The 22984-nt window shown below is 43.3% G+C and overlaps 1 protein-coding gene across 2 annotated transcripts in view; it reads left to right on the forward strand.

The window, feature by feature from the left end:
* COL22A1 (collagen type XXII alpha 1 chain) overlaps positions 1-22984 on the forward strand; it is a 292457-nt gene that overhangs the window by 235961 nt on the left and 33512 nt on the right. For both annotated transcript variants that reach the window (XM_046641629.1, XM_046641628.1), the window contains 5 exons: positions 8274-8327; positions 9977-10030; positions 13635-13688; positions 17434-17487; positions 20499-20552. In XM_046641629.1, coding sequence (XP_046497585.1) covers positions 8274-8327; positions 9977-10030; positions 13635-13688; positions 17434-17487; positions 20499-20552 — 270 coding nt within the window. The remainder of the gene's footprint in view (positions 1-8273; positions 8328-9976; positions 10031-13634; positions 13689-17433; positions 17488-20498; positions 20553-22984) is intronic.

Below are 22984 nucleotides of genomic sequence, written 5' to 3' on the forward strand. Positions count from 1 at the left end.
ACATTGGATTCTTGTTGTCCACTAGGATGGAAATCAAGTGAGACAACAAACTGGAGAAAAGAAGTAAAAGTGTATTAGCTTGTGCACAGGAAAGGCACAAGGGAGCCAGTACAGAAAGGAAAGGGGCAGGTGACTGGCTCATTAGGGAATGGGACTGTGGGGCTCTTATTAGGCAAAGGCAAGGGAGGAGTGCCTTGTCATGACATGTAGAGGTGGGGCTGTGCTTGCGCCTGCACTGTCACATAGCATGCTACTCCATGTGACGCATGTATCATTAGCATGCTAGCTCTCCACCCCTGGGTGTGATTGCTCTTTTTCGAGGAAGATTAGCCCTGAGCCAACATCTGTCACCAATCCTCCTCTTTTTGCTGAGGAAGACTGGCCCTGAGCTAACATCTGTGCCCATCTTCCTCTACTTTATATGTGGGATGCCTGCCACAGCATGGCTTGACAAGCTTTGCATAGGTCTGCGCCCTGGATCCGAACCAGTGAACCCTAGGCTTCTGAAGCAGAATGTGCAAACTTAACTGCTGAGGCACTGGGCTGGCCCCCCTGGGTGTGATTTTTAGTATGCTAATAGGGCTAGGGTCACCTTCAGACAATTCCTGGGTGCTAGGGCTCATGCATAAGCCCAAGAAAGTCCCAAGGCTGTGGAATGTGGATCTTGGTGGTCTCTGATTCTCCTAGCTTGTGAATTGGTCCGGGGCCTATCCTTGTTGGGCCAGCGGCCTTGCAGATGGCCCTGGCTCGTTAGGCTGGTTCTTGTCTCAGTAGGAGAGAGAAATCAGGATCCAGACTTCAGGATTAAAATCCTGTCCCAGCTCTGACCTTGGGATAGTTTCCTCCCCATAAACTAGGGAGTGTAAGAGGAGAGACCTTACAGGCTTGTGGCCCTGACAATGCTCCTGAGATGCCTCCACCAGCTCCTGGTGCATTGCAAGCCTTGGGTCACCCTTGGCTCCTACTGCTCTTTCAGCCTCTGAGGGCACAGCCAGCAGCAGGGCCAGGACTGGGGTGAGGACTAGTTAGGAAATGAAAGGGAAAGTCAAAAACCTCAATAACTAAGGTAAATAAGACTCTAATGCAATATTTTTTAAAGTTTAAAATTAATGCAATAGATCCATGAGAAACAAAATACCAAAATTTTAAATAAAGATGGGACCCAACCAAAATCTCACTCGCTTCCCTCGTTTCTCCCTAATCCCAGCCCTTCAGAGCCTCATGTTTATTTACATTTTATTTTGTTGGATTATCTTGGATTAGTTGGCATTAATTTGACTTTTTAAAATATGGCTTTGGAATCTTCTTTGTCTTAGATCCTGAGGTTTCCGGAACCCCTTACATTTTACACTAAAGGGGAGCGCCTTACTTGCCTCACCCTGGGCTCAGTCCTGGAAAAGGGATTGGAGCTATTGTCATTACTATTGTAGAGGAGGAAGAACATTTCCTCTATCCACTCTAGGGCCTTCTGGCTGTGCTATGAATTAACTTCACATGAGACAGAACAACAGGAGAAAATGGAAAACTGGGTAACTTGCCGGAATGGCCAAGCCACCAGTTTAAATGTCATCTTCAGCCAAAGACAAGGAAGGTATTTCGGGTAACGGTTTGGGACTTCCCAGGGGAAGAAGGCAATTCACATGGAAATGGAAAAGCAAATGTTCGGTAAACAGAACTTTGGTAAGAGGGACTTAGCAAGGATCCTCCCTATCTGTGGATACCCAGAGTTAGCTGAGGTGATGGTCTGACCTGAGGACAGGCCTTCTGTCTTAAATTCTTTTAGGCAGTTAGAAGGGAAGCCAAAGTTTCTTTCAGAGTCTTTTGTTCTTGAAAATAATCAAGGCCACGAGACATATTTTGAGGTGGCCCCTTCTGATCCCCCACACTATTAAGCAAGCTAACAAAAATACTGGACCCACAGGATATCAGAATGGAAAACGTCCAGATTGCTCAGGCCCTGGCTGGTAGGTTAAGACATCTAGCATTTATTATCCACGAACTTTTTGAAGACTTGTAGGGTTTTGACGTGCTCAAGAGTCCTGCTTCAGGAACTACAAGATATCAGGTCTCAGAGTAGATGGAACAAGAGATTCTGCCTGGGGCAATGTTAGGTTAAGAGACACTAGCAAAGTGTAGCATCATCTGCGCTATTTGCTGCATGTTATCCTCCCTTTCTGGGGTCATGAGTAGAGCTCCTGGCCTGGAGGATTCTGCAGTGGGCAGTTTCAGCTGATCCCTAAGTAACCTTTGCTGTCAACTTGCTGGCTGCTCTGCGAAGGAATGGCCTTTTTTCAGAGAAACAAGAGCAAATCAGTTAAACAGATAAGAGTTCCCTTCTCTAAAACAGAATTGTTTTTTCTATCAACCCAACACCCCCCACTCACCAGGTGCTGTTGTCTTGGGATAATGGCTCGGCCTTTGTTCCTTTATAATTCTCTTCAAGAGATAGTTTGTTCTTTTATATATTCAGAGAAAGCCAAAGAAATCTTTCATCAAGAAAAAGAATAAAAATTAGTGCTGCCTCTGAAGGACAGGGTTCTAGCTTCTCCGTGGGAGTCCATGGTGACCATGGAAGATCTCAGGGCTAGGGGTCTGCCCTTCATACTAAGGCCCCAGGCGGTTGCAGTGGGCAGTATAAACAGTGTTCTAAGGGCCAAGGGGTGGGTTGCCTGCTTTACAATCTCCTGCGATCTTCAGCACAATCCTAGGAGACAGAGCTATTGTCTCTCTTTAAAGATGAAGACATTAAGGCTTAGCAGGATTAAACGCCAGTATTATGAAACTCGTAGATGATATAGCCAAGGTGAATCCTGCTAGTCCAACTCTAGGATCCACACTAGTTAGTATCCTGTTATACTAGTAACATGCCACCAACACCAGCACCATGACAGCTCCCAGTGGGGAGCAAAGCTTCTGTCTACACTGCCTCTGGTAATGCTCCTGTAATAGCGTCCCCTTACCAGCACTTTCTGTTGGGAAAATGAGTCACAGAGGAGTTAACTATCTCATCTGAGGACTCACAGGCTTGCCTTGGTTCTTGGCTTCAAACCGCAGCCAGTCTCTGTGCTCTTCATGCATCTCACACCACTGTCCAGAAAACAGATGGGAGGACTGTTTCATTTCCTCTCTGTTGAACTTCATTTATCAAACAGGATCTCTGCTAGACCTGCGGACACAAAGATGAATTTGTAAACTGAAAATGCTACCCGTGGCAGAGCACTTATGATCATTGTTAGTGTCCTTTTATAACCAAAGGCCCTGACGTTCACTCTTCACACGCATCATCAAGAGGGTTTGGTGCGCTTGTTTGTATGCAGTTGTGATCCAGCCTAGGGAGATCAGCCTCCCCGAGATTTACCTTACAGATTTGCAGCTGCTCTTTCTGGCAGCTGGGCTGGGGAGGTTAATGCCATGGTCAATTACGGAGCTCAGCTGTAGAGCTTTCAAACTGCATAAAACATTGACTTTAAGGGATAGGGTCTAGAGATAGTGGCTGCTGACGTGATTACAATCCATGGAGAGGAGGAAGAAGAAACAAGATGGTAATCAGAGTGATGACCCTGGGAACATGTATTTCTGCAGAGTCAGACGTAAAAGCCCCTTCTGCGTTGGAAAGGTTGATTATTCTATCCTCCAAGAAAAGCACTTGGTTTCCTTCTCATTCATGTGTCCAACAATCAGCTAATGGAGACTGTAGGGAATGGAGACAATAAATGAGGAGTAGCCACACTGGGAGGTTCTAGATGATTCTGGAGAGGCAGAGATAATACCTCCTCTGCTGCTATTAGAACTGCCAGAAGAGGCCATAGAATCCCATCCTGCCCAGAAAGACACTGAGAACCTCTTGGTCCATCCTCTTGCCAGGAGCAGAATTCTCTTTTCACCCATAGCTGCCTCAATCCTGAAAGATTCTCAGCATGCATCCCCTTGAAAAGCTCCCTTCTAAGCCAGGAGGTACAGACATGGGTCAGATATGGGCCATGCCTTCCAGGGCCTGATGCTGTGTTGGAGAAGAAAGATCTACAAGGTGGTGACTCTTAGAGAAGTCAGACTTGGGCTGGAGGGCACCGAGAGTGGTGGGCACAAGCCTGGGCTTGGAACATCAATGGTTTCCCAGACTGGCTCTGCGTCTTCCTAGCTGAGCGAATTTCACTTATTAATAATAAGACTTCTGCAGTTTATTTGACTTCTCTGAACCTCAGGTCCCTCTTCTGGAGAAGAAGAACCTTATGGCCTATCTCACAAAGAGGATGTGAGGATTAAACAAGGAAACATTTGCAGAGCACTAGGCATGGTGCCCAGCACGTAGGAAGCATTGGATACACATAACTGGAAGTGGTCCTCATACTTGTTGCTCTGCTTGGGTTAATGACACCTCTGAAAAATTGTCAGGAGTAAATGAATTTAAGGAAAATAACATCATGGGGCAAGGGCTCACCTGTGAAGGCCACCTGGAGGAGGCAGGACTTTAGGTGCATTGGAAAGTTAGGCAGAGATTTGCCAGGCATCCTTGGGGAAATGTATTCTAGGCAGAAAAACCACGTGCAAAAGTTCAGGGATAGGGCTTGTTCTGAGAGTAGCAGAGACTTACTAATTTGAGAACATTTAGGTCCTGCCCTCTACAGTTTGTAAGTCCTTTGAGAGAATTGCCTGTTTGATGGATTCACAAAGACCAGCATCCTTACAGGAGCCCCTGGTATGAACATCACCTCTGAACAATTGTTACATTCTGTGCTTAGCACACGATGGTGTTGAGGAAATATAATTAAAACCGAACAACATCTTTTCCCAACCCAGAAAACCTCTCCACAAAGGTAGAAGAGAAGGAAAATAGTTTTGTTATTGAACGAGCATTCATCCAGAAGGCGATGTGCACCACAGGCAAGCTGCCAAGAGATGGCCGAGACAAAGAAATTTCACCCCTCACTACAGCCAGGCAGCTATGACCCATTACATACACGTCCTCAAGATAACCAATCAGTAGTCCTCAAGTAAGAAGACCTGACAGCACCATTTGTCACATGTGTTCATCCTTAAACTACCTGGTAATTGGGGTGCCCGTCTGAGTTAGTTAATTAGTTTTATAAAAAGAAAAACGAATTTCTCACATCGTTGTGGCAGGAGGTAATTTTGTGGTTTGGAGCAAGGTGCCCTGAAGAAGTTAGGCTCCCACATTCCCACAGAGACTGGGAGATGGGTGCTATCTTCCTTGATGATTACATTTCACAGAGACGGCTCCAGGTCTTCGAGAAAGATTTTCCTGGGTCCTAGAACTGGCAAAAGGCTCATTTAGCTTTTACAAGGATTTACATACAGAAGACACAGAAAAAGAACTCACCATGACAAGTTTTCTAAAGTAAATGCTCTAATAACAGGGGTTATGGGGAGAGTCTCTTCCCTTATTTTCAACAGGAAAAATTAGACCCTTACAACAGAGCCTCAATAAACCTGTTCTGAAGAGAAATGAGCTCACAAAGTAACGAACTGGTAATCTCCAGAGAATAGAAATTCCAGGTGGGCAGGCGGTGGTGGTTGATTTTGTTTCATTCTCTTTGGTTTCTCATCTTGTCTTGTTGATTGCTGTATCCTCATTGCATAAAAAGATTCCCAGAATGTGGTCAGCATGGTTAGGCCGGCTTCCAGGCTAGAAACCCAGTGCTCTCCATTATAAAACCAGTGGAACATGGTATCATGGCCCAGAAAAATTGCCAGGAAAGTAATTTGGGCAGGGAGAGGCAGCTTGGATACTTGGTAATCAGAAAGGCAGGTCTGGATTACATGCCAAATTTTGTTTTTTATTAGCTGTGTGACCTCAGGAGAATGGCTTAACCTCTCTGGCCTTTAGATTTCTTATCTGTACGTCCTGATAATAACCCATACCTCATACAGTAAGAGTAGTCTTACTGGATACTTTGGATAACATAGACATATTAAGTTTTTTTGTTTTTTGGGTTTTTTTTTTTTTTGTATCAGCTCAGGATATAAACAGAGATACACGAAATGGGATTTCATGCGGCAAGCCCGGCAGAGTGCCCGGCAGAGTAGGTGCTCTGTAAATGTCAGTCCTCTCTTCTGGAAGGAAGTGAGTCAGATTTGGGGGTGGCTGTGTTTGCTTTGATCCTCAGCTGCCGTGGAGAAGCAGACAGGGACAACTGTGGAGATCCTTGAGCTGCTGACATTTTAGTTGTTGGGAGACGAGAGTTGAAACCGCTCTAAGCCCAGACTGAGGACTGGAATTTGAAAGGAAAGTATTTACCTGTCAGGCAGTTGTCCTAAATGTGAGGGGAGCAGTGTGCTATTCTGTGTCACTTCATCTCATTGATATTGTAAAGTGGCCTGCAGACAGTGTGCTGGCTTTATAGATTTAAAGACAGTAAAAATAATTACATGCAAAAATGTTGGAACAAATGCTCTTCGCCTCTGAACCTGTGTGTTTCTCCTCTACACAATGGCACTTGGCACTTTATAGGCATTAGCTCAGCCTACCCCTCCCAATATACCTTGGGGGCAGGCGGAGAGTGTTATTCTGTAGTCCTCGTCATCAACGAACTGCTGAGGTTGTGCAACAGTCTGAATAGAAAAAGGGCTGGACTTGGTGTTTCAATGAGAGAACTGTAGGGTTCTGGGCCTGGAAGGAGCCTCATAGATTGACTTCCGCCCCCCCCCCCCCCCCCGCCATTCCCATTGTTTATTTACTGGATGAACAAACTGAGAGCAAAGAGGGGATGTGATCTACTCAAGGATGCAAAGAGGAGGGAGACAGACCTGGAATCAGAGCCAAGATTGACTTACTGCCAGAGACTTATTTAATGCATAATGCATTATTTTAAAGAAACCGGAATGTTTCTGTTTAATAACATTTTACTGAAATACATTTGTTAACACAGTAAATGCAGAACCAGAATAGGTGACAACCGAAAGAGATTGGACCCTTGGAATGTTACTTTCAGGGTTAGTCTGTAAAAAATATTTTTGGTAGGTTGTATATTATGAGTGTGTTGGTGACCATGGTAATGATGATGATGGTGATAGAGATGATGGAGGTGATGTTGTTGATGATGGAGAAGAGAAGAGGAGGTTAGTAATACTAGTGATGGTAGTGATGATAGTGACGATGACAATGATGATATTATGATGGTGATGCTGAAGGTGATATTAGTGATGGTAGTGTTGGTGATGATAATGATGGTTACAATGATGATAGTGATGGCAATGATGATCATGGTGATAATGATGATGAAAGGGACGATAGTTAATGTTTTTTGAGAGCTAACACTGAGCCTATCACTAATCTAAGCACTTAGTAGATTTTAGGTCCTTTAATCCTCACAAGAACCCTGCGCCAAAGATACTGTTATTTTTATTTTCATTTTAGAAGTAAGGAAACGGAGAATTGAAGCACCTTGCTCAGTGACACACAGTTTGTAAATGGCAAAGCCAGGATTCAAATACAAAATAATGAAAAATAATAATTATAACTAATATTTATTCATCTCGTACTGTGTTCTGAGCTCTATGATAAGTGTTTTCCATGTACTACCTGATTTTACCCACCCTATGTTTCGTGGGGTAAGCATCATTATTTTCTGTGTTTTGTAGATTGAAAAACCCTAGAATTCAGGGTTTGTGACTTGCTCAAGATCCCACAGCTAGTAAGGGGTGAAGCAAGGAGCATATGTATGGGGACAGTCTTCTGCCACAGCCCACTGTGCAGTTCTGCCCCTGTCCACCACCATCTCAACCTCTCTCTCTTCCTCACCGCCACCTTCTCTGCAATGCCCATGGACACTACAATGCCCTCTCACACCTGTAACATCCCAGTTTCCTCCTAACTGCTCCTCCTTTCTACACCCCAGACCTTCTAGCCCACCCAATGCTGCAGCCAGAGGAGCCCTTCTGAAACCTAGGGCAGTTAGACATCCTTCTAATGGTTTCCAGTGCCTACAACTCAATCCAGATTCAAGGGTTGACTTAGAAGGCTCTCAATGAAGTGGTCTGCCTGTGTCCCCGGCTCCATTTTCTACTGCCCCCCATTCAGAACCCCACAACCCATTTAAGCTAACCCACCAACAATTCTACAACCAGGCCTCATTATTTCTATCTGCTGACCGTGCTTGGCTTCAGCATGAACTTGATAAGAGATTGATGAAGAATGAGTGAGTGAATGCATAGATGAATGAATGGACGAATGAAGGAATGCATCCAAATGTTTTTCTTTTGCAATATAGTTCTAACAACATTTCCAGTAATTTTCTTTCTTTTCTTCTCCCAAGGGAAGTAAAGGAGAGCGTGGTGCTGACGGTGAGGTTGGACAGAAAGGTGATCAGGTAAAAACTCACTTTATAATGAACCATTCACCCTAAAGAAGCATCACTATTTCGCCTCAGTAACTTTCACTCCACCATTTCTGGCATCATTCCTTGTCTCTTCTTTGTCTGCAGTAGGACTTTTTTTGTTTTAATTGCATTTTCATAATTTTTGTCTTGATTCTTCTAGCTCATTGTCGCATTTCTCTCCTCCAATTATTTGAGGAGCATGCTTTCTGTTTTCTTTTTTCTTTTAGACTCTTACCTGTAGTGCTCCTTGTTCACTGAAATGGTAGTCATTTATTACAAAATGTCCCCTTCTTTCCTCCACCCTCCCATCATTTCTATCTTGTGACTCATGGTGCTAGTGGAAATGCTTCACAGAAGCCCCTTCTATGCCCAGTGCCCATCGAGCCCTGCTGGACCACTTCTCCAAATGTGTAGTAAGATGGTGCCAGTGATGACAGGCTATTCTTTCTATGGATTTGAACACTGCTTCCCCATCATCTTCCATCTGGTGCTACCGGCTGATTCTGCAGTCTCCACGTAGCCTCTAGCAGCCCTTCTGCCATTTACACTGGCTATCGTGCTTCTGTTCACTGCTGTCCCTCTTTTTCCTCTTTTCTTTTCCTTTCCTCTCTCTCATCTGCCCTCCCCCTTTCCTTCTCACTCTTCTATGCATCTCTCAGTCGATACTCATGTAAGTCAGCTCCATGCCGGTCTCTGCACCAGGCTCTGAGATCCAGAATGAGTAACGGGCAAATCCCTAACTGCACGGGTCTTTCACTTCAGTGAGGGAGAGAAGCTTGTGAGCAAGTAATCCAGAGGCAGAGAGATAAGAGCTATAGTCAAGGTCCGAGTGTCATACTCAGCTAAAATTCCATCTGTATCTGGAAAAGCAAGATGTGTTTGGATTATTCTTGTAAGAATGAGCTGTCAAAGGCAATGCAGTCTACACTGAATGTTGTAGCTGTGTTTTCCAGAGGCAGGAGATGGAGGGTCAGGGCAGGGAAATCCTTCCTTTCATGGTGGTTTGTTTGGTTTCATAACATTGTTGTACTGAACTAAATGTTAGATGCAATACACTTTGTGCCATAACTGATTTAGCTCATTCTGAAATGCACACAGCTTCCTCTCCACACGGAGACATGAATCTCTTTCTTAAAATAGCCATAATATTGTCATAGTATGGATGCCATAATTCAGTCAACGTAACAATTTCCATTGTGAGCATACATTGTATGTGTGTATATATTTATTTGTTTTAAAATTTTTATTATGGGACACTTCAAATACACATAAAAATAAGAGAATATAATAAGAAGAACCCCCTATCACCTAGCCACAATATCTTTCAGCTTTTATGGCCACTCTTGTTTTCATCTATATCCTCAACCACCTCCCCAACACATTCTCCCTTGATATTATTTTGAGGCAAATTCACTTTCAACGTAGAATTTGTTTTTGTAAATATTGTCAGATACTGTCTCAACCTGTTGAAACACCAGTGATATACATTTAATAAGCTCCTTTTGTTGTCAATATCTTTACCCAGAATTGTTATTGGAGTTGGACTGTAGATTCTGGATTGTTGACTGAAATTTAGTATTTGCACAAAATGAAAGCTTTTTATGAATTATTTTAAAGAACTGCCTCTCATGTTTTCCTAGGGTCACCCTGGAGTTCCAGGTTTCATGGGGCCCCCAGGGAACCCTGGGCCACCAGTAAGTAATAATTTTTAATCTCCTCTTTTGGCTTTGACATTTGAACTCTTCCATACTCACTGGAGATGGTGTCACGCTGGACCTGCCTCTCATTTTAAGGAATGGGCTGACACCTGAAAGGTTCCCAGGGGTGAGCTGAAAATGGTCCTGGGGACATGTGGGGAGAGTGCAGAGGGACTTGACTGGTGTTGATGGTCAGTGCGACTAGAATGCTATTGAGGCTGGGGTGATTGGCAGGGATGGATGGGCTTGAGTTATTCGTTCTCATCCAGCTTGGGAAATGGGAAGCCTGGGGTAATTGCAAGGTTGGAATCTTAAGTAAAGAATGTAGAAGCAACTTTCCCTATTCCATAGGAGCCTGTCCCATGGTGGCAGGCTCTGGAAATCATAGAGCGTCTATGTAATCCCAGATTTTCATGAATTTACTATAATCAATAACAATAATAATAATGACAAATTATTATTAGTCATTATCACTATTTTCAACTGTTCATTTTTCGACTTGTCATAATAAATATTGAAAAAGAGGTTTGGTTAAGATCATGAAGTTAAAATGCGTGAAATTAAGCTTACTTGTCTTCTGAATTCCAAAATACCATTCTGATTGACTTCTGATTGTAACTGTGTGTTAATTCTCAGAATAAATCAAGTTTCTTTAAATGTATTTTTTCAATAAAATCATATGAGAGCATGAAACAACATCTTTCACTTCACCATTGACTTTTACAGCAAACTCGTAAAAGGTAAATCACCTACAAAAGTATTAAAGCTTTCCCAGTTTTCCGGAGAACCTGCCTTAAATCTTTGAACTCAATTCACCCCCACAACCCCCTCCAGTGCCTTTGCTGTTAACATCCTTTTCAATTTCTCAGCCTCAATCTTTAACTGTTGCAACTTTGCCATGTGCACGTTTGTGAACAACTTTGTATGGGATTGATCAGTTTGCTGTCGTTTAACTTCATGAAATTCTGCATTTGTTTTAAAATGTATAATTTCACTTAGGAAATTGCTTTGCATTGTATTTGCATATGTTACTTGGTTTTGTAGCATCTGACAATCAACAAAAGCAAAAACGATCAGATTGCAATAGTTTGGGTAGTGGGGAAAGGTATTAGCATTAAATGAGGAGGGACACTTGAGAGGGTACTCATTTTAGCTAAAAACAGTTCATTCATGAATAATTTCATATAATGATGACTTTAGCTTCCCTGTGCCACCTAACAGCTGAAGGACTCAGAAAATGAATGTTGGGTTAAAGCCCCATCCCCACCCCACCCTGGTAGTTCCAAAGCCCATGACACATCTCCAATGCAAAGGAAACCATGTTCTCTTCTCACTGGAAGTTTCTGGAACATAGAACTCTATGAAAGGAAATGGCTCCTGGCTTATTATTCTTGTGCTAGATGATGAATCTGAGATTCAGAAATAATCACAATCCCAAGCCAGCTTGTCTGTCTCCAACTGGTTAATGCCTTCAATTCACTCAGCAGATGTTTATGGAACTTCTACTTTGTGTCATGCCTTCTACAGTTAATTGCCTTTGGGAATGGATGCTGAGTCAGCTGCCCATTCAGGTTCAGCAGTCTGTCATGCAAAAGCAGCTCAGAGCAGGAAATTAACCCTCCTGGTCATTTATGCATTGTTTTTGTGTGCTTAGTATATATCAGGACCTGTCCAAGGTACCAAGAGATATGGATACCAAGCAGACAAAGCGCCTTTCAGAATTTATTTTATGGTGCTCAGTCAGCATCCTTGTTCCAGATAAAGTCCTTACCCTGTTCCCAACTGCAGTAGGAAATTTAATTCCAGCTTAGTAGGTTCCAGAGTCTAGTGTGCCAGAAGCATTTGGCAAAATTACGTAGAAGAATCCAGATTTGGAGTAGAACTACATTGATCTGTTAGGTTTGGGCTAGATGTGTAATTTTCCCCTGCAGCAGCCCAGGTGCAGGGAAGCATGAACCTTAGGCTATTTTTAAAAAATATTATAAATATCCTTTTATTTTGTGAACATTTACTGAATCTTTACCTAATGGAAGAAGTGGAGGCAAATCAGGCTGCATCTTGTCCCCAGGATTTGTCTTACACGGAAAATAAGATATATCTTCTATAGCTACATCAAATTTCCTTGAGGTGCAAGATCATGGGGTAGCCATTTCTGTATCTCTAAAACTTTGCCAGCACCTGGTACAACATAGGCACTCAGTAAATGTATGTGAAATAACTAAATGACTGCTGGAAAGGTATCGATAAAGTACTGTGAGAGCTTGCTTGTTTGTTCTTCCATATTTATTGACTATCTGCAGTGTCCTTGATTGTGGGCTGGCCAGTAGACACACAGAAGAAGAACACTGTCATCGGCACTTACAATAAAGGAGAACTCTTTATGGAGGGTCCTTAGTATGTGCTCAGTGCTGGCTAACTTTTCAGATATATGACTTACTCAAGTCTCTCAACAACTCAAGTGAAATAGATGGCATCTTTCCATTTTACAAAGAAACTGAGATGCAGAGGAGTAAAACAACTTGCCTCAGGCTGCACAGCTAGTCTGCAGAGAGCCAGGACATGGACCCAGGAGCTCTGGCTCTAAGAGGGTGCACTCCTAGCCGAGATCCTCTATTCTGTGCTGAGCACGTTGTAGGCATTGCCTCGTTTACTCCTTATGGTATGGGCAATATCACTTTCTATCCTTTTACTGATAAGGAAACTGAGGCTTAGAGATCTTATATGACTTGACCCAAGCTAGTAAGAGGCAATGTATTAACTAGTCTAAAGAAATTCTGCCTTTCTCACCCAGCCAGCCCAGTTCCTAATTAATTCATTTATTCAAGAAATATTGATTGAATGCTCACTGTCTCCAAGGCACTGTTTCAGTTCTCAGTAAACAAATAAGTCAATAAGCACAAGGATGTCAGATGGTAGCAAGTGCTATGGAGAAAAATAAAGACAGAAAAGGGGTTGTGAGCAACAGGGGCTTGCAATTTTAGATCTAGTAGGCAGATAGTGTCTCACTGAGAAGCTGATAGCTGAGGCAAGACACAGAGGAGAGGAGGATATGAGCTCTGACACATGGGGGATTAGGTTTCAGGCATAAGGAACAGCATGTGCAAGAGCCCTAAGGCAGAGTGCGTCTGGGGCTCACTTTGTACCACTTACTTACCAGTGTAGAACTCCCCTTCCATATATCCATCTCTGCATCTCTTTCTTCATCCCTGAGTTCACAGAAGCAGTTGCCTTCTTTATCTCCCTGGAAGATAAATGCAATTGTTCAGTTTTTGCTTTCTATCCTAAGTGTTCCCTGAAATTAGAAGAAAATGTCCATTCTGAAGTGAGACCATTTACTGTTGTGTTAGTGATGACTAGCCAGTGAATGCCTTGGCCCTTCCTGAAATGTGCTTCCTGTCCTCCCAACATTGTTTTATTCTCAGAGACTAGCCCAACCTGATGGGGAAGGCAGAAACACCTTGGAAATACTTATGGTTCAGGCAGCTAGGAAGGGGCACAGGATGTGAGATCTGTGCACTGATTGCTTCATGCACAAAAAGGAAGTGCTAATGACATCTGTTCATATATATGACAAACTGGCTTTCTGCTTTGTCATCCTTAGGGAGCAGGTGGAATTGCAGGAGCTGCTGGACCACCAGGAATCCAAGGACCACCGGTAAGTCCCTCAATGGACAGGATCTGCCTTCAGTCTGTGTTTAGAACCCCAAGCGTTTGCCAGCCCAGCCCTGTGCTTCCCTACTGTGCATGGCTCATTCATTTTGAGGTTCTATTCACTACTAGCCTTGCAGTGAAACCACAGGAGGGACCACTTTCTAACAAGTCTCAGTTACTTCTTCTCTAAAATAAAGGTTTGGGTGAAATGACCTGGCAATCTGTGATTCTAGAATTCAGTTTACAAGCAATTAAACAGGCCCCAGGCTTAGGCCCACCTCTAAATTTCTCATCAGTGTGGTTTCTTCTTTGAACAAGTATGGGGCAGTGGAAAGGCTTGGAACTAACCCACCCTGCGCCTATGGTATGCGCAAGGTGACATGTCAGGCAGGAGGTAGCTGTTGTTATCCAATTGTTCAAAGGGCAGAGTGGAGTTAAGCAAGGGGAAGTCGCAGATCTAGGTCCTGGAACCACAACTTGTAGAGCTGACGCTTAAACATAAAGCTTTTTTCCAAAAAATCAGCACTATATTCATTGCGTAGGCTGCCAGAACCACTCTTAGTTCTAATACCATAAAGCAAAGGGTGAACCTCAGTTTAGCAGGCATCGTACTAATAGACACTACATGCATATTCACTTAAAGGAATGCATAGTACGTTAACTTCCCTTATCTCATCTGACTGCCCTATTACTTATAAATGTCCTGAATTATTATCTCTATTTTATACATAAGGAAGGGATGGGAATCAGAGAAGTCAAATGACCAGTTCAGGGCCACATGATGAGAAAATGTGAGAGCCTGGTGCAAATCCTGGTCTACATGAATCTCAGTGTCGTATTCCAAGTCTGGCTAACAACCAGGTCAACCCTGCCCTGGTATTTCTGGATTATAGTGTCAAGAGCACTTTAGGGATCACTTAGGACCACTTTCTCCTCATCAGACAAGGAGGACAAAGTCCTATGGGGTTAGGTCTTGGTCATGCAGGAAATTAATATCCAATTTTGGAGTTAAGTCAATCAAAAAACTCCCAACTCAGTATTTTTTCTGCTACTTTACACTGACCTCTGTGTGGGATGATCAGGGTTGGGGGCTGGAGGGATGTTCAGATTGAAGAATAACAGCCACATGGTTCTTTTTATGATCATCATCTGGCCAATTCTTTGGAAGCAGGCTACTCGGAAGTCCCAGGATGAATAAAATATAAAACATACTGCAGGCAGCTTTTTATTGATTCTCAGACAGCAAAAGATTTCCCGGATAAAAACTAATGGACTGTTTGCCCAAGGAGAATAAGATGTGAAGCTCAGATGTAAATTGTTACATTCCTAGGAATTAAACCATATTAAATAAGACATTGATTCTGTCCTGGGACCTTGTGACAAGTTATGGACGTGCTTGAAGCTGTCCGTGGTTCTGATATTTCACGTAAACAACAAACCAGAAAATAGTCAAAGTTATCTTAGCCCCAACAATGAATGTTGGTAGTTAAAAAACAGAAATAAAAAAGTTAAATGGGGTATAGTAAAAAATTTATATATACATACAAATCTAAAACATTTCCATTGTATTTTGAATTAAATTATATAAACCATTTGCCAATCTTTTTGACACAGAATGAATACCTTTACTTTGACTTTGGGTCCCATTAAGGGAGTCCCTTGTTATTATTCTTGTAAAAAGAACATCCAGCCACCTAATATTTGTTGCATTTCTAAAAAAAGTGGTTTGGGAATATGACAACACCTGTGAAGCCATACGAATTTAAAATCCTAGATTGTTAGGAGTTTTTTTTGTTGTTTGCTAATCATTTATAGCTATCTTGTTTTCTAGCTATCTAGATAGCGAGTGACTTATATTTATTAAATATTTTCAAAATTCTAACTTAATTTGTGTAAAAAGGTCATTCTTTCTCTTTATTCACCTAAATTTTATTGAATTACATAATGAATAATTAAACTGTATAATTTCCATAGCAAATAACAACTGGTGCAAACAGGTTTAGGAACAAACATACTCACTCCTTGTTGAATCTTTAACTCATCTGATGGGGGTGAAAAAGATCTAAATAATAAACATTTTAGTCTTGTGGGCCTTATGGTCTCTATTGCAAATATTCAACTCTGCTGTGGTAAAGTGAAATCAGCCATAGACACTATGTAAACTAGCAGTGTGACTGTGTTCTGATAAAACTTTATTTACAAAACTAGGCAGAGAGCCAGGGTTTGCTGACCCCTGTCCTAGATCACTAGTGTTTCCATACTAGGGTCCTTGGAACAATAAGCATGCAGGAAGGAATCCAGGAAGCTCTATTATGAATATTTAAGAATCCCTAATGATGATTGAATATTTGTTCCGAGTTCAGAAAAAGAATCCACTTGTTAATGTGTTTGTAGGTGTTCTGATGTGGGCACAGGTTAATGTTTTGGTTTTTTGTTGTTACTATTTTGCATTGGTCTAAGTGGCAACATGTCTAGGCAATCTCAAATATCATGCAACATAAGATGATAGAGATGCAGGTGATGTCAAATTCTTATCAATGCAAATGAATAAACATAGCATTCTTTTTTTAAATTAACAGTAACCTTTCAACATGAATGTAGAGTCTAAATCCTTTTGAGAAAATATTTTAACAAACCCATAGTAAACCTAAAACATTGTCTATTCTTTATTGGTTTCCAAAGGTCTATAAAAAAATTTCTCGATGTCTTAACAATGCATTACTGATGTCTTTCATTTTCTTCTGATATGGAAATAAAACTCAGTTATTGAGTTTTTATTGAGTTTAACTAGTACTTCATAAAGGAAGTATGTTTTGGGTCCCTCATTGGACAGTTTTTATATGACAATATATAAAATCTGTATAAATCTGAAATAGATATCAAAATGCTTTTGCTTTTGCTTTTCTTCCAAGAGGCTAAAATCATAACCCTTAAGAATACCTCATTTTGTGTGGCGTGTGGATTAGAATGTAAAACCTGGCATCAGTATCTTATCGTAAAAGAAAAACTGGCAGGGGATTATAAAGTTGTCAGGACCTCTAAATACTCACAGTAGAGACACAGGATGATATAAAAGTGCTCATCGGAATACGAGTGATGACACTGACTACCTCATACTGATTTAGAAGTGCTGGTTGACAGTAATGTGTGTCTTTGGTGAGTAAAACAGGAAATGAAGTAGTAATTAATGCAATTTGGTAAATAGTCTTTCAAATCACAAGGTCTATTTCATGGAGAAAAGAGATACTTTTGGTGTATGGTAAAAAGTTTAGAAACCTCTGGACAAGACAACGATAATAATAACGCTCCCTGGTCAGCTCTTCACTTGTGTTGGGTCTTGTGCACACAGCACCCCAGGTGCTGTGGTCTATGCTGTACAGTGGGCACCTGAGTCGCAGGCAGTTTGGGGACAAAGTGCAAAGTTGGGTCTGGACCAGGTCTTATGGACCCCAAAATCTCAAGATCTTCTTCCCACCTCACCTTCCAATCTCCAGTTCCCTCTGAGTTTGGGTAATATGACCAAAATGAGTCCTAGTCTGCACGTCAGTTGGTGTAATTATGCTGTGCTCAGGGCAGCCCCCGGCCCTGGGAGCAGGCAATGCCTGGAAAGCAATGGGGCTACAGAATCACTCATTGTTTCTCCCCAAAGACTCCTTCCAAGCCAGAAGGAAATTCTGTGTGAGACCATTTACTTCCAGAAAAGCTGGTCTGAGAGACTTAATGTTATTTTTATGTATTGGATCTTTTAGGGAAAAGAAGGTCCTCCTGGCCCCCAAGGCCCATCTGGATTACCTGGAATCCCAGTAAGTGGCATTAAAAGAAAATCCAGTTTCTCTACTACAAAAATAAGCAACTGAAAATATATTTCACCATTGTTAAGCAAGGCATGGTTACTAGGGGAATTCTGTGTGTTATAGAACATGAGAGGAAAAATAGTCACTACCCAAAGCCAACTAAATTTTTGGCGGAGTCAATCTTAGTCTCATTCTTCTTTCATGCATATGTTTGTTGTTATTTTCTTATGTAATAGTATTTTCATCTCTGTCTGTCTACACACATGCACATATGTGTGGGTACATGTATATATGTGTGTACAGTGCAAATCCCATCATGTCACTCCCTTCTGCTCATTACTGTCCTCAGACTTAAGCTAAGACTCTGCAGTTCCTCCCTGGCAGCTCAAGAATGGACCCTGCTTTCCTGTCTGTCTCTTTCTCGTTCCTGCCCTCGTTAACTACAACCTCACTCACACCCTTTACTCCTAGCCACTCTTAACTACTTTGCCTTCCTTCCACAAATCCTTCCGATCTAGGAAACTCTTCCTCCTCATCTACCTGGGCAATAAGAATCATAATAGCTTTCATGTACATTGTGCTCAGAGGGGTCTGTGCAAGGAGTTTTCTTTATGTTAATGCGTGCAGTCCTCACCACAGCCCCATTCCTCTGATCATCCTGAGGTCTCGGCTAGACATAATTTTCTCTGGGGAGACGTCCTTGAGCCTCCCCAGAGGGGTAGGTAGGAACCTGAGCTGCGCTCTCCCTTCCTGACCCCTCACAACACTTAAGATCTTCAGCCATAAATTCCTGTTGATTTTTTTCCACCTTCACCCACACCCTCCCCAGCACTGCGGCCAGTAGGTGCTTCCTAAATCTGGGCTGAATGAAGGACAGGAGGAGTGAGTGATGCATGAAGGAGCAGAGTGCTCCTGACCTGTGCCAGCATTTGAGGTACCAGACGTACCTGGCTGTGGTCCCAGCCAGTGTGGTGCCTGGGGTCTCATTGAGAAGCCAAACAAAAAAGGAAAAAACTATTTACTCAGAGCTTGATGCGTAATGTGATAGATAGATCAGAGCCTAGGGGATCGACACCCAAGCCAAACCAGGAGGGGCACCGGAGGGAGGTGATACAGGAGATGAGTATTCAAGGTCAAGTTATGTAGGTGGAGAAAGTTGCCAGGGGTCAGGAAGAAGATGTTTCAGGTAGAAAGAGCCACCTGCAAGAAGACATGGGTATATATATTTACACCGACTGGCTATAAGAAATTGTAAGCGTTAATAAGTGCCTTCCACTTCTGCTAGGGGCTGTGAGAGATGCAGTGTGACCTTCTGCCAGCATTCATTGAGCAGCAACATTAGCTTCTGTAAAGTAAAGTAATAAATCTCCCCATTTATTAAGTGCCAACTCTGCACCATGCACTGTGCAAGAAAGACCATTTAATATAAACATTACAATCTGAACTCCTCCCCCTGCAGTGTAGCTGTGAGAATCTCTGTTTATTAAAGGTGAAGAAACTAAGGCTCTGAGAAGCCAAAGGATCGCTCATCAACTCACAGTCAGCGAGGGGCAGCCTTTCTCTCTTGGGAAGCCAAATTTCCTTCTCAGGTGATTCAATAGGCCACACTCAACCCTCTGCCTTTTCCAAACTGGCACTCCTGTGGCTTCCAGGGCCAGGGTGTCTGCTCCAGGAGTCCCATGGATCTCCTGCCAGCCTCAGCTTCCAGCCTGAGTCTGCTGGTCATCCTCCTGAGCATGTCTAACCATGTTGCATTGGCTTTCTTTTCTGTATAGTCCTCCCCACTGCTCCATGCCTGGGGAGAAATGTCTTCTGGACTTAAACTCTTAATTGAAAGGAGAGTCAATACAGCCTGGCTTCTGAGTCAGCCCACCTGGTATATTTGGTGTTAACATGGTTATGCCAGGAGCAGCATTCATAAAGAGTTACAGGTGTGCATTGAGCATTGGGACAGCAGACTGGACGGGCAGTAAACTTAGATTACTGTCCACAGTGGCTTCCCACCAGTGCCAAGGCACTGATGTGAAAGGCTCTGACGAGGAATAGTGCACCATTTTATGAGCTCCTGCAGCAGCAGGAGCAGCCACACCGCTGGTGTTGTTTATCAATGGCTGGTTTGTTGAGCGTTGCAAGTGGAAGCATCGATTCTGAGCTACCCAGTGACTCCGCCAGGCAGTTCTGTCATCTCTATTTATAAGGGAAAGGACTGAAGAGCTGAGAATTTCAATAAATTGCCTAAGATCATATACCTATTAGATGCAAGCAGGATTCCAACTTTGCCCAGTTTGTCTCAGTTTACCCTCTTCTTATTGCTTTCTTTCCCCAGAACCCGGGCTCAGGTGGCCTGGGATTGGGAGTTAAGTCTGTGTGATGTCATAATCATCGACAGCACTGTCTTTCCCATCTTCAGAGACATCAGGACCTCTTAGTATTCCTGAGGCTTATACTGCCCATCTAGAGCAGGAGGTTGTCTATTTCTGGGAGGGAACTGCGGGGGCAGGGGGCATCATACCTTGATTTCATGGAAGGAAATGTGAAATGTCCGTGGCATTTCTATAACCCAGACATAGTCCTCGCTGCCATTCACTGAGCCCTTGTGTGTTCCAGGAGTTGTGCTAAGTGCTCTCCTGAGCATCATTCAGTGTACTCATCTTCATCAGCACTGGCATCCTCTCCTCCTCATCCTGCGTTCAATCTAGATATGAGGCCCTATCTATCACCCAAGTCTGACTCCTTCAAAATGTCCAGTAGGGGTTTCTTTCCATCAACAGCAATGATAATGATGCTATTGCAATTTATGGCTTTTCTACCATGTGCCAGGCACTGCAGATCAGAGATCCAAGCCAGAATCTTGGTATTGGAGACGAAACCAGGAAATCTAACCAATCCTGTCTCTTGAAATGTCCTTTAGCTGCTAAGTGTGAAGGTAGCTGTATACTGGACGAAAAGACAGGCTGAAACTGTCCTTCCTTCCCTCTTAGCGTCTTCGGCCAGATAACTAATTTGAGTTTCTCTTCCAGGGAGAAGAAGGCAAAGAGGGCAGAGATGGGAAACCAGGTCCCCCTGGAGAGCCGGTAAGGGACTTTAAATTTCTTACCATTTTACAGGCCAAATTGGTAATATCTCGATACCAACTACTATGTGTCCGGGAGCTACTATGAACTAGCCACAATGAGAGTTATTTATATACATTATTTCCTTTATTTCTCCCAACAAGCTTGCAAAGTCAATACTGCTGTCCTCGTTTTACAGCTCAGGAAACTGAGTCTCAGGGAGGTGAAATGATGGGTCCAAAGTCACGTGCTGGGCTGGTGCCTGAATCAGAACCTGAGACTGGGCTCCTGCCCCTCCTCTACGTTTTTCTTTCCCTGCCCCATGCAGCCTCAATCCTATTCATGTGGGAGGGGAACTGGAGCAGGTGAGCATGGCTGGAGTCAAGATCTGATATCTGAAAAGCCTGTTACACCCGCTGAAAACCTGAGCTGCACCGGCCAGCTCCAGGGATGTGAGTGGGCCCTTTCTTCAACTCTGGCATAGAGTTGTTGGGTTTGTTTTTTCTTTAATGACACCTACCTGGGACACACAGTGAGACAGACCAAGTGCTCATGAGGAAGGCTCTGTGGCCCCGGTAGCTGTTGGTTGGAAGTGTTGGGGATTTCTATGGACCCGTATCTATGACCTCAAAGTCGTCCTTGCTTAGATAGGTCAGATCCTCCTGACTGTGGATCAGGGCTCCGTGATGAGAATGATTCTTCAGTAATCGGCAGCACTTTTATCTTCTCAAATCCCTTCCACAGCTTCAGTATCGAGGGGAAGGTGGCGGGCGGCATCTGGGGCTTAGAGACCTGGCTTCTCCAAAAGCCCACCAGTAGGAGCCTGGTTAGCTATGGGGCTGCACCCTGTAGGTCCCAAGCAGCTGTCAGGAAGACGGAGGACATTCTGTAGCACTGACATGGGACTTCACCAGGATGTTTTGTTAAGCAAAAAGGCAAAGCTACAGAGCACTGTGTTTAGCCTGCCCTCTTTTGTGTAAGAATAGGTCTAGGTATATCTTTTCTAGCATTTACATAAATAAACTCTGCAGACTCCAAAGGCACCAGTGAAAGTAGTTGCCATCCAGGAGGGGATGATTCTGAGCAGAAGGGACATGGGGACAGGAAGGCAAATTTATAACCCATAGTGTGCTATTTTCTTGTTATCTTTTAAATTTTGGGAGCCATGTGCATGTATTACTTATTGATAAAATTAAATTTAAAATATCATAATTAAATAAAAACATTTTGCGGCAAAACTACAGCCACAAACGGAGAAGAGGAAACTGGCTTTTGAGTGGCATACCTAATATTCTAATTCTCTTACAGACGTGCCTCATGGCAACAAGTATAGTGATCTCATTTGACTATTTTATAAACATGATGTATAAGTTTTGAATAGTCAGACTTTCAAATTCCTATTTTAAAAAAAAGAAAGGAAGAAACTGGCTTCAGGTGCTGGCTCCACCCCATACAGGCTTTGTGACCTGGGGTGAATCAGAATGCATCTCCCAGCTTCAGTTTCTCTTCAAATAGAGTGAGAATAATAGTACTGACTCGCCAGAGCTGCCGGAGAATCAAATGACGTGAGAAATTTGTTAAAGGCATCAGGCTGGTCTAATTGTTAATTATTTTAGGAAGTTACTTTTTCCCTCTGCCCTAGTTTTACCTCCTGGTGGGGTTAGAACTGCAGAGTCTGTAGAACCATTCCGTGGAATTACATAAAAGTTTCCACAGCGAGGTTTATGTTCCATTTAATTTGTTGGTCATAAACGGTTATGACTCATTCTGCGTCTTATACAACTTGCCGGGAGCACCTCTATCATCTTACACTGTTTGCTGGATGCTGAAACCGGAATTCACTGCTGAGAGGGAATGAAAGCGCTTACAGCAGCCAGCAAAGGGACGAGCTCCTCTAAGCCGTTGATGGCTGACGCCCAGCAGAGCTGCCCGCGGTGGGCAAATGGCAGGTAGCCAGGCTGAGAATGTGGGAAGGGAGAGAGAAGGACAAATATCAGCACCGTGGCTGACAGCTACTGCATGCAGACCTAGGGCCGGTGGTACCGAGCGCTTCCTCACATTTTCCAATGTAATCTTCAGAAAACCCAATGGAGGGGTGTGGGTAGGATTATTGCCCTAGTTGAGCAAACTAAGGCACAGAGAGCTTAAATAGGCTAGCCAAGGTCACACAGCTGGTAAATGAAGGACTCACACCCTAGAGGCTGACCCCGGAGTTCAGTACTGCAGGGCAGGAGATCAGCTTTTCTGCAGAAGGTGTGTTATCCTGAGAGGCTGTCACTTACAGCAGAGGATAACTGAGGCTGCTGGTCCTCATTCAGTCTGTCTATGGAAGGCCATTTCCAGATAGGCCTGTGCCAGGCACTGCGTGTAGACTAATGCAAGACCAGGCCTGTGCTGCGTGAGTAGAGCGTAAGTCAGGCATCAGGGGGCTGGTTCTCCTGGAAGAGGTGGGG

Source organism: Equus quagga, chromosome 16 (assembly GCF_021613505.1).
Source record: "Equus quagga isolate Etosha38 chromosome 16, UCLA_HA_Equagga_1.0, whole genome shotgun sequence".
In the NCBI taxonomy this organism is placed as follows: domain Eukaryota; kingdom Metazoa; phylum Chordata; class Mammalia; order Perissodactyla; family Equidae; genus Equus; species Equus quagga.